Source organism: Podarcis raffonei, chromosome 5, assembly GCF_027172205.1.
Source record: "Podarcis raffonei isolate rPodRaf1 chromosome 5, rPodRaf1.pri, whole genome shotgun sequence".
Lineage (NCBI taxonomy): Eukaryota > Metazoa > Chordata > Lepidosauria > Squamata > Lacertidae > Podarcis > Podarcis raffonei.
The window spans coordinates 33,174,186-33,185,624 of record NC_070606.1 but is presented as its reverse complement, the minus strand read 5'-3'; the positions used below and the strand labels follow the sequence as shown (position 1 = coordinate 33,185,624).

Below are 11,439 nucleotides of genomic sequence, written 5' to 3'. Positions count from 1 at the left end.
TATGTACCTCCTAAATATACAATTCTGCGACGAATGAACGATCCAGAGAGAACGGGCAAGAGGGAGCCTCTGAAATAAGCTCATTTCATTTCGCACACAAGAGACAGCGGCAAACAACTTCTGCATAAAAGGTTATTGACTGAAAACTTAAAAAGCAATTTCAGCAAACTGAAATGGGGGGGGGACACAGACCCTGCTAGAACACAGTCTATCTACATAGGTGTTTGGAACAGTTGCACCACCTGGTGGCAAGCAGGGACACTACAACCAACTAATAAAAGATGTCATATAGCTTCATATAGAATGCTAGGACTGTAGTTATGTTATCGTTTATTTATGTAATCAAAATCCAGGCAGCCTCCAGGAGCTTACAGTAGAAATTTCATCCGTGCATAAAGGCAACAGAGGAAGGAAAGGGAAAGGGTACCAGGGGATACATATAAGCAAATGCAGATGTGTACAAAATCTGTGATTCTGTGTGTGTGAGAGAGAGAATGTAGGGGGTTTTTTGTGAGAAGTGGCAAGACAGGGAGGGGAAACCCCCCCCACCAGATGTTGCCAAGCTAACTCCCATCATCCTTGATCACTGGATCCTTGACATGCTGACTTCGGCTGATGGGAGCTGGCGTCTTAACAACCACCTTCCCAGGGGGGCACAGAGGACAACGGCCGAGCGAAGTCTACAGAAACAGTGGGTTTAGAAAAAGAACTGACAGAAGACAGGTGGAAACAGCACACAGGGGTTTGCAGGAGAGAGCCCCCCAGCAAGGAAGACCAGGCAGAGACGAGCTCAAGAGAAACAGGGGGCGTTTTGATGCTCAAGTGAGACTTGGAGAAGCGAAGGACACAGCAAGGTGCATGATGGGAAACGAGGGCAAAAGGTTCAGCCCTACTGAAATCAGCCAAGGAAAGCTGATTTCAAGCCCACCCATAAGCATGGGTCACTGGCCCAATAATATAGGCCTAAGGGCTTGGTGCCTTTTGCCGCCCCCTTTGGTTCTCACACTGCCTTCCCAAAGCCAGGTCAGGAGGCACTGGGCTTTGGGAAGGAGGACTGAGGTCTCTGACAGGTACCTAGAGTTCTCCCTCCTCCTTCCCAAAGCCTAGTTATTGCTTTCCAAGCTTTGGGAAGGAGGTGGAAGGGCTCTAGGGCTCTGGCGCCTTGTTTAGCCAGCTTTGGGAAGGCAACACGAGGGCCGGGGGGAGTCAAATTTAGGCCTTTCTCCCCTCACCTGCATGACAAGGCAATGTGTGGCCCACAAGCACTTTTTGCGGCCTACCTTGTCTGAGAAGTTGGACCGCCCTGATCTAGATATAGCTCAACCAGGGCATGGATAAACAATGCTTTTCTTCTCTCTTCTGAAGTTCTTCAGAGCTTGCTGAGCGGTCCCTCCACAGGCTCTCTTTGGAGTCTCCACACAACCTGGATCTTGTGGCTCACCCTGTCTAGTTCCCGGAAGCCACGCAGGCTTCTGCTATGAAGGTACTCCAAGAGGGCCGGCTGCAGAACAGTGATGGGAATGCTGAAGTTCAGGTGAGGGTACGTCACTCCTATGCTGTTATCCCTCGTGTTGCTGGCAACGATACCTGCCGTCGGGGGAAAAACATTAGGTATTCCCAAACATCTGGAGGACCCAAAATCAAATTGCGAAGAAGTGGCTACTTAAACTCAGACTAAAACAAGTATTTGAGCAAGGAAGCGGGTGGAGAGGACCTTGAGGAAATCTTGTGCAACTAGAGTCTGTTATTAAAAAAGGGGATTTCATAATTCAGAGGAATAAGAGCTTCATCCTGCAGAGCTGCAACCTCTTGATTGCACATGGTTGCAATCGAGAGATAAAATCAACCCACAACAAACCTGCCTCCGTGATCAGATACAGTTGGCAAGAATAAAAACCTATCAAGAGCGTTGCTACACACAACCAATTATCAAAGGCTCAGTGCATGTGTGTGAAAAAGTTGTGTAATGTACTTTGGCTTGGCAAAGACAAATGAGGATTATGAATCACGCCATACCCAGGCATGCATCATTGGGGTAAAGAACCCAGCTCCTCCTTGCATTTGATTTACCTGGCCTTTTCTGTAGCTGGTCCTAGACTCTGGAAAGTCTCTACCACGAGAGACCCATTTGGCCCTGTCCAATTGCCTGGTCTTTGTCCATGGAGTTTTCTTGGCAGGGATACTGGAGTGGCTTGCCAGTTCCTCCTCCAGGTGGATCACGTTTGGTCAAAACTCTCCACTATGACCTGTTCATCTTGGGTGCCCTGCTCGGCATAGTTCATAGCTTCTCTGAGTTATTCAAGCCCCTTCGCCACGGCAAGGCAGTGATCCATGAAGGGGATCACATCACCTTGCCAACACATCACACATAGACACATCACCTTGCCAACAAAGGTCCGTATAGTAAAAGCTATGGTTTTCCCAGTAGTGATGTATGGAAGTGAGAGCTGGACCATAAAGAAGGCTGATCACCGAAGAATTGATGCTTTTGAATTATGGTGCTGGAGGAGACTCTTGAGAGTCCCATGGACTGCAAGAAGATCAAACACATCCATTCTTAAGGAAATCAGCCCTGAGTGCTCACTGGAAGGACAGATCCTGAAGCTGAGGCTCCAATACTTTGGCCACTTCATGAGAAGAGAAGACTCCCTGGAAAAGACCCTGATGTTGGGAAAGATGGAGGGCACAAGGAGAAGGGGAAGAGATGGTTGGATAGTGTTCTCGAAGCTACCAGCATGAGTTTGACCAAACTGCGGGAGGCAGTGGAAGACAGGAGTGCCTGGTGTGCTCTGGTCCATGGGGTCACGAAGAGTCGGACACGACTAAACGACTAAACAACAACAATTGCCTGGTCTCCACTACCCAAAGACATTTCCTTTTGACAAGCATTTGGCCTATTGAACTGCTGCTTTTAACCTGCCGGGCATGTTAAAAGGGTTGTGTGAGCTCACAACAGCCATCTTTCTCTTCCCCTTCCTAAAACCCTCTGCAGATGTGGAGATGCATTGTATGGGGCTGCATGGGGAATTCTCTAAAATTGGGCGGTGGGATTTCACTCCACCCTCCTCGCCTTGCAGCCATGATGTTCCCCCCGAAATCTGCTAGTCCCCCCACACTCCAGAGAAGATTTTGCGGGTGGTGAGGGCTTTAAGTGGGAAGAGAGGAAGGTTCTGCACTAGCAGAAATCCATCCCACGCACACAGAGACAGTGTTGGAGACCAATGCTGTTTAAATGCTAGCAGCCTTGAACAAGATTTCACCAAGTACTGCTTCCATGCTTACCCCAGCTCATTGCACACTAAGGACTAGGATCTTGCTTTCATCACAGCAGTAAGTATGAGATTACAGGATTCCATACTTGCACCAATTCCTACGCCTACATAGAGAGATCATGGGAGAGCAAGGAACAAGGAGAAAGAGGCTGTACCTAGGAGTTTCCCACTGTGCGTGGAGAACAGGGCTCCCCCGCTGGAGCCACCATGAACTGCACAGGTTGCCTGAAGCATCACAGGCTCATCTCCCACAGTGATGACTGCTGACAGGATCCCAGATGTTACTGATGGGCCGCAGGCCTGGCCAAAGACGCCAAAACCAACGATACTCACATCTTCTCCTGCATGAAGAGCACAAACCAAAGCAGTGAAAAACGGCACGAAAAGTCCACTTTGTATATCACAGAGAGATGGCAAAGCTCCCAAGTCTCTCCAAGGAAGAAGATCCACAAATTGCCCTTACCACCTAACGGAAGTTGCTGTTTGTGCTTTCCGTTTCCCTGTTTCTTTGCAATGTGAGAAGCAGTTCTGAGATGCACAGTTCCGAGTGGGGAGAAACAAGACAAAATCCCACAAGAACCCTCAACAATAACTCCAGGAGAGCTCAGAAGCAAACCACAAGGGAAGCCAGCAAAAGACTTGTCATCAACACTTCATCCCCATCTTTCTTGGAGACCATGATCCAAGGTGCAACATTAGACTACCGTATTTTTCGCCCTATAGGACGCACCTTTTCCCCTCCAAAAATGAAGGGGAAATGTGTGTGCGTCCTATGGGGTGAATGCAGGCTTCAGGAGAGCCCCAGCGCCAGCCCCACAAGGTCGGGGGACAGAGGGAGGCGGAACACCGCCATCCCGCTGTCTCCCGAAGTGGTTTGGAGGCTGATGGCGGGGAGACCCCGCCGCCAGCCCCGCAAGCTCCGGGGACAGTGGGGAGGCGCAGCGCGTCTTCCCGCTGTCCCCAGACCTGATCTGAAGGCGGGCGGCGGAGAGAAGAGCACTTCTCCCCGCTGCCTGCCCCGCAAGCTCCGGGGACAGCTGGGAGGCGCAGCGCGTCTTCCTGCTGTCCCCGGACCTGGTCTGAAGGCGGGCTGCGGGGAGAAGAGCGCTTCTCCCCGCTGCCGGTCCCACAAGCGCCTGGGGGGGAAATAATTTTTTCCCCTTTATTTCCCCCCCAAAAAACTTGATGCGTCCTATGGGCCAGTGCGTCCTATGGGGCGAAAAATACGGTAAGTCTCTTTCCAATCTCTTTCCAGTGACTTCTTAGACTTCCCAAAACAGGAGCATTGTATTGCAAATCAGAGTTTAATTTAATAATTAATTTCATGACATTTAATAAAAAATGAATGAAGTACAGAAAGCAACGGCCCTGCTTGCCACAGGCAACATATTGTATTGATTTTGGTCAGATTTAATTCGGACCATAGCTGGGATCTGGGGATGGAATCGAACACTGATTTCAGATCCATGAAGGCCACAAAGAGTTTACCCTGAAGAGGCCTGGTACACTTCTTGGCTAGGAAGGACAGCATTAGACAGTGGTCTGACGTTGGACGGTTCTCGCGAAAGGCTGCCTGGGCTTCAGATAGTATATTATGTTCATTTAGAAAAGTTGTCAGTTTGCTACTAAGGAATCAGGCATACAGCTTCCCAATTATTGAATGCAGGCTAATTGGCCTATAATTGGAGGGTACGTTTGGGTGGCCTCTCTTAAAGATTGGGAGTACTATAGCATGCAAGAACCAATGATCCCTATCTTTAAGTCTGAACAAAATGCTTGTTTAACCTGGAGGTAGAATGTCTGAGTTGTGCATTGCTTTGTAACGATTTGTTGGGTCTCTGGACCATAATAAAGATTGATTCATTGATTTTGGTCACTTGAATTGAATCCACCATCTAATTCAACTATTCACAGAATTATAGAATCATAGACTTGTAGAGATGGAAGGGAGCACGAGGGCCACATAGTCTTAACCCGCTAAAATGTAGGAATATTTTGCCCTCTGTAGGGCTCGAACCCACGACCGTGACATTAAGAGTCTCGTGCTCTACTGACTGAGCTATCCCAGCTGTCCCTGTGTGGGAGGGGGAGGCACAACGGGGATATATTCACACCCCAAAATGGTTTCAAAGCTTAGACTTTGTACTTGCTCAACAGAGGTTACTCAGGGGAAGGAGTCTAGCAAGGTTTTTTTTTAATACCACTTTCAATAGAACAGCCCATATAAAAATGATTTAGTAGGCAGAATGTTATATGGCCTTTGGTTTATTCCCCACAATAAAACCACAAGACCCAATGGGCAGTGACCCAAAGGAGATGGGCGGAATGTCCGGTTCTCACCTTTGTAAAACTCTGACGCCAGGACGGGCTCTGTAGAAGTGGGCAGGTCATCTTCTAATTCTACCAGTGCCACATCATAGGGAGAAGAGTCCTTGGTGGCAAATACCACTTTTCCTTTAGCTACAGAACTCCTAGGAGCAAACAGAAGGAAGCGTTAAGGAGACAGCAGATACAGATACTTGCAATAAGCCAGGATTTTTGGCATTGCTCAACTGGCCTAACTATTAAGAAGATGCAATCCTTTGGGAAGGTCTCTTAAATAAGCACTGTCAACATAAATGAGAGCCACGCCACTAAGTTTTTCATGATGCCCTGTGAAGTGTGTTAGAAACAAGTCTCACTGAGTTATCCACATTTGGGTTGATCTGCGCATTCAGAAATAGTCAACTTACCTAGTGGCAAACATACATTTCCCACAACATGGACAATCCTGACTCCCCAGAGTGCATATACAGTGGTACCTCGGGTTACAGACGCTTCAGGTTACAGAGTCCGCTAACCCAGAAATATTACCTCGGGTTAAGAACTTTGCTTCAGGATGAGAACAGAAATTGTGCAGCGGCAGCACAGCAGCAGCAGGAGGCCCCATTAACTAAAGTGGTACTTCAGGTTAAGAACAGACCTCCAGAAGGAATTAAGTTCTTAACCTGAGGTACCACTCTACTTGGAAGATGCACACTGCTGGAAATATGACCTAGCCATGTATGAAAGCATCGGCGTTATGGGCACACAAAAAGTGCCCCGCGTGGCTCTGTAAAAATATGAAGCAAACAGAATTCCTTTTTAAAGGAAGTGTCCACTATATTGACACTCAGGTTTATTATCTCTTTCCAATTCACAGGTGATGGTTTCTTAATTTCTAATATAGTGCACTGAATGGGGATTCTAGGTGCTATGTGATTTGCTTCTCTACAAGATCAACATCTGGCATATACCCAGACTGCTCACCCCTGTGGCTCCAGCCCATTAAGAAACCCAGGTCTACCCTGTTGACTGAGCACCGCAGGTTTGAATGCTCAAGTGTCAAATCTTGCAGAGACTAGAAGATGCAGCAAAGCAAAAAGAACTTGACCTCAGCATCTCTCAATACAGGTGAGAATCCAAACATACTTTCCGTGGCTGGGCTGCAACCTAACGCAGACACTTGTTGCGCCGTTGGCCACGTGTCGACAGGTCAACACCAGTCTTGAGTTCACGATCACGCCAGATCCCCAGGTGAGGCCCCGTTCCACCAGAACCACAGCAGCCAGCATTTGCTGATGTGGTCCGTCTCTGGCCACCATCTTTCCTTGAGACTTGGCCACAAGTTCCAAGGGGTTCAGCCATGTTTTCAGAGCCCGGTGAGGCCCAGAAAGGGGGCTCCGGATGCAGTGTAGAATACTGTTGACAGCACAAACCAGAGTTAGACCAACCCATTCGCTGGATTTCCAGCAAAGCGGAGCTACGATTATCCCAACCAAGTGAAGGCCGGTTTCTGATAATGCATAGACACCGCCCCCTTCAGTGCCAGGCAAGCAGCGAGCGTCGGTCAGGATTAGGGCATTGTTTTCTCCGGATGTGTTGCTCACGATCCCTTTGCTGAGGGTGTTCATGAAGATATCCGGGCAGAACGAGCCAAACGGGGAGCCACAGGCGAAGACCGGGTCTCCCTTCCTCAGTGTTTCGGCCGCCACGCAGCTCACCCCGCCCACACCATGGGAATCGCCATCCAAGATCCTCAGCAGTGCAAACCAGGGCAGGATATGTGCCTCGTCTTCCGGGGCGCTGGATTCCTCTTCAACCTCCATCTCTGTGCCAAAACGCCACTGTTCAGTGGAGTTGAAGAGTTTGGAGAAAGCATCTTGGAATGGCACACAGGGGAGCATCATGATGAGTTCGGCCTTGTGGCAGCGGAGGCCGCTGGGTGTCTCGTGCCAATTTGAAAGTGGGTTGAATCTCAAGGCTGGGGTGTTCCCCGCCAGATCTCCACCTAGCCAGTTCCTATTGGGAGCTTTAAGACTGCATTCTGCTGGCCTAAGCACTTGGATCCGGATGTCCGGGGGGAAGCTATCAGGGAGGAGAAATCGGCTCTGGGCCCAGTCTTGGTGCTCGGCTGGCAGGAGGAAAGGAGAGAAGACGGAGCCATGGCAGAGGACAATGGCCGGGTCAGGCGTCAAAAGGACGCCGCTGCCACTCCAGGGTCCTTGGGGCACAGATCCGCGCGCGTGAGAAACACGGACGACACAGCCAGCTTTCTCTGCTATCACCTGCAGAGCCTCGGCCATTGCGGGGAGGAAGAAAGCGTTTCCTTAGCAGCACCGGGAGAGAAATCCACTCGGCATGGTGGAAAAAGTTCAGCTCAGGAGGGGGATCAGAGCCTTGCAGAGGGAGGGCGAAGCTTCGAAGTTGTGCAAGAGAACTCGGGCGAAGGAGGCACGTGGGGACTGCCCCGGGCCCCCTGGGATCTGTTCGCTTAGCTGGAAAGAGCAGGTGCAAAACTCACGGAGATCCCCCTTCTCCTGTGCGCGAACAGGGCTCTACCCGGCGCAGCTCGAGGGGGCAAAGTCCTAAGGTTTCGAAAGCGCGCGAGTCTGCGGTTGCAGCCGGAATCAGAACGGAGCCGAGCGAGCAAGGTCAGGTGGGGCAAAGATCCCGCTCCTATTGGCTGCTCTGCCCGGGCAAGCGAGCTGCGGTTGGCTGCAGCGGCTCGTGCTGCGGACGTCCTCCGCGATTGGCTGATTTCCGGCTCAGCAGGAAGATTTCCTGGCAGGACCGGGAGCTGGTTGGTTGGTTGGCTTGCCTGCTCAAGGGCGGGGGCGGGGCTAGGGGGAGAGCCTCCCAAGTAAAGGGAAGCTCGCCGCGGCACAAAGCCGTGATTTCATAGGATTGTGGAGTTGGGTGGGACCCCTGGGGGTCATCTAGTCCAACCCCCTGAAACGCAGGAATTTTTTACTCAGGAGTAAAAAAGCACATATATTTGCCATGCCAAAGCCTTATTGTTCCTTGTGTCACAAATGGGTTAAGTAAAGGGTGTGTGTGTGTGTGTGTGGGAGATTTAACTGGTTGCCTTTGCTCTCTTATGGGAGAGGCTGGATGGCAATCTATCACGGCTGCATCAGTGAGGTTCCTGCCTTGCAGAGGGCTGGACTAGAAGACCCTCAGAGGTCCCTCCCTTCCAACTCTGTGATTCTGCCATCATCCCACAGGTGGTGCAAGTAGACTTAAACTACTCTTGAATTTGTTGAAAATAAATTACATTTATAATCATACGCAGGTTTATTTAATATTTTTTTTCTAAATCTACTACCTCTGTGAATTTTGACTTTGCCCACAAAACTGCATAGAACAGTACTATTTTCTCCAGAATTTTTTAATGGTTTAGCTAAGCTTGCTATCATTGAGTAAATGTTTGTCTTTTCATAGAATTGTAGAGTTGGGACCCTGAGGATCATCTAGTCCAACCCCCTGCAATGCAGGAATATGCAGCTGCCCCATATGGGGTTCGAACCTGCAACCTTAGCATTATCAGCACCACGCTCTAACCAACTGAGCTATCCAGCCATTAGATTTAGATTCTTTTTACCGCTTTAATTTTACAGAAAACTGGCTATAGTACCGTTGTACTGATAATGTTTAAAGTAGCACAACAGTTGTAACAATATGTTAAAGGTTAAGTAGAAAATTATCAGACCCATAAGTAGTAGCAGTTGCCAGGACATCACCATTTTTGCCTCTACATAGCTTCAGGCATTATTAAATATCACAATGTTTATTTTGATGTTGAAAAGCAGGTATTGCCCAGCCCTAGTACTGATACATCGCCCAGGCCTAACAGCCATGATTCCCTCCTCAGGGACAATATTCAGCAGTCCTTTCCTCTTCACAAATTCTCTGGCCACACCTGCAGCCACACCAGGAAGGTCCCTTGCTCACATCCACTGTCTACTCATGCTTCCCTGATGTTAATCCTTGAGAGCCAAGCACACAGTGGGTGGGGTTGAATCTACCAGTGCTGCAGGACAGCTCCCCATGCAACAGCTTTCTGACTGTCAAACACAATAAATCGAGTGTGAGCTGTTGCGGGGTCCAGCATCACATTCTCATTTATCCACTTTTGTTCAGCCAAAGTCTCTCTCTGTTTCCTCAGTTCGCCATGCAGCGATGCACTCTCTCTTTGGAGGATTTATGACGCACTGCACTGAGCTCTGAAGAACCGGGTGGAGCAGGAAACTGAAATTTGCCCCCATTGCACCTGATATTTCCAATATCCTGCAGCAGCCCAGCTAGAAACTCCTGACGCTTTGGCTCCAGCTCATTGATTAGGGTGCTGATAGGGGAAATCTCAAAAGGGACGCGGGTGGCGCTGTGAGTTAAACCACTGAGCCTAGGGCTTGCCGATCAGAAGGTTGGCGGTTCGAATCCCCGCGATGGGGTGAGCTCCCATTGCTCGGTCCCTGCTCCTGCCAACCTAGCAGTTTGAAAGCACGTCAAAGTGCAAGTAGATAAATAGGTACCGCTCTGACGGGAAGGTAAATGGCGTTTCCGTGTGCTGCTCTGGTTCGCCAGAAGCGGCTTGGTCATGCTGGCCACATGACCTGGAAGCTGTACCCCGGCTCCCTCGGCCAGTAAAGCGAGATGAGCGCTGCAATCCCAGAGTCGGCCACGACTGGACCTAATGGTCAGGGGTCCCTTTACCTTTACCTAGGGGAAGAAAATTAAGCCACACGGCTCTTCTTCCTCCTTCCCAATCCAGCTGGGTTAACAGTTGTTTTTCTTTCTCAAGAAACTGGTGGAGCTTCTCCAATTCCAACACAAGCTTTTGCTTCTCAGCTTCGGTTTTTGCCTGATGATCCTAGCTTGGCTTCCCTACATCTAATTTAAATGACAAAATCTTGTGTCTCTCTTCTTCCAGAGTTTGCAAACAGTGATGTATTTTCTCCTGGTAAACTGGGGCAGCTTTCTCTATAGGAGTCATGCTGTGATCTTTATGCACCCTGGACCTGTTGCAAACCACGCAGATGGATGTTTGATCGTTTTTCGCAGAGCTTCAGGGGTTCCTGGTTTCTCTTGCACAGCTTTTGTTCTTCTTTGCTTGCCGCATGCCACACTGCATGGCCAACTCTTTGATATTACACAGGTGCCTGATGGGCTGGAAGTTCTGCCAGGGAAAGCGCTTTCTGCAATGCAAGCAGGCAGAACACATTTGCACTAGGCCTTTCGCAGCACTGGGCAATGCGGTCCCAGCAGAAATTGCGCCCGCAGTCTATGGCCATCATTGGGTTCTGAAAACAATGCAGGCAGATGGAGCAGGTGGCTTCTCATTTCAGGTGTTCATGTTTATTTTAGTTCAGAGGCTCATGCAGTGTCTTGAGGGGGAGATAGCTCAGTCATAGAGCACGAGGCTCTTAATCTCGGGGTTGTGGGTTCAAGCCCCACTTTGGGTTAAAAATTCCTGCATTGCAGGGGGTTGGACTAGATGAGCTTTGTGGTCCCTTCCACGTCTATGAGTCTATGAAATATAGACATTAGCTGCGGAGGTACTCTGAATCCACTCCCCATTTTAGGAAGAACTTGCTTTAGAGGCTTTAAGTTGAAAAGACTGTTTTATGTTTCCTCCCTGCATGCCTGTCAAACTGTTTTTACTCACCTCCCATAAATTCTCCTCCCCATCTCCTTTCATATTTGTATTTTTATCCCCTGCCTTGAAACTGTCACATCTCCCTGCCATTATTTAGTTCAGTTGCTAATTGTCTTATTAAAAATTATTTTATCTCTCTATACGTAATTCCTTTCAATGCCTCTGCTGAACCCTTTTTTTTTGCAGAGAAGGGAGACCTCTCTGCCTCCT

At 49.2% G+C, this 11,439-nt stretch overlaps 1 protein-coding gene and 2 pseudogenes across 1 annotated transcript; all 3 read right to left on the bottom strand.

The window, feature by feature from the left end:
- Positions 1–313: 313 nt before the first annotated feature.
- TYSND1 (trypsin like peroxisomal matrix peptidase 1) lies at positions 314–8,198 on the bottom strand. The gene is made up of 4 exons (XM_053388538.1): positions 6,723–8,198; positions 5,613–5,743; positions 3,428–3,613; positions 314–1,587 (listed from the first exon to the last, which is right to left on the bottom strand). Exons 1-4 carry the CDS (start codon positions 7,874–7,876, stop codon positions 1,370–1,372), a joined length of 1,689 nt encoding a protein of 562 aa, XP_053244513.1. The 5' UTR covers positions 7,877–8,198; the 3' UTR covers positions 314–1,369.
- A 1,136-nt stretch (positions 8,199–9,334) lies between these two features.
- On the bottom strand, positions 9,335–9,986 carry LOC128413964 (E3 ubiquitin-protein ligase TRIM7-like; annotated as a pseudogene).
- Positions 9,987–10,086: 100 nt separating this feature from the next.
- On the bottom strand, positions 10,087–10,912 carry LOC128413965 (zinc finger protein RFP-like; annotated as a pseudogene).
- Between the last annotated feature and the right edge of the window lie 527 nt (positions 10,913–11,439).

What these genes read in the sequence shown, in the direction of transcription:
- TYSND1 (XM_053388538.1), bottom strand. Translation starts at nt 7,876, where the DNA reads ATGGCCGAGGCTCTGCAGGTGATAGCAGAGAAAGCTGGCTGTGTCGTC. An exon ending in TTGCAGCCCAGCCACGGAAA is followed by an intron (nt 5,744 to 6,722) that starts GTATGTTTGGAT and finishes GTTTGCTCCTAG; the next exon opens with GAGTTCTGTAGCTAAAGGAA. An exon ending in GGCGTCAGAGTTTTACAAAG is followed by an intron (nt 3,614 to 5,612) that starts GTGAGAACCGGA and finishes CTCTTCATGCAG; the next exon opens with GAGAAGATGTGAGTATCGTT.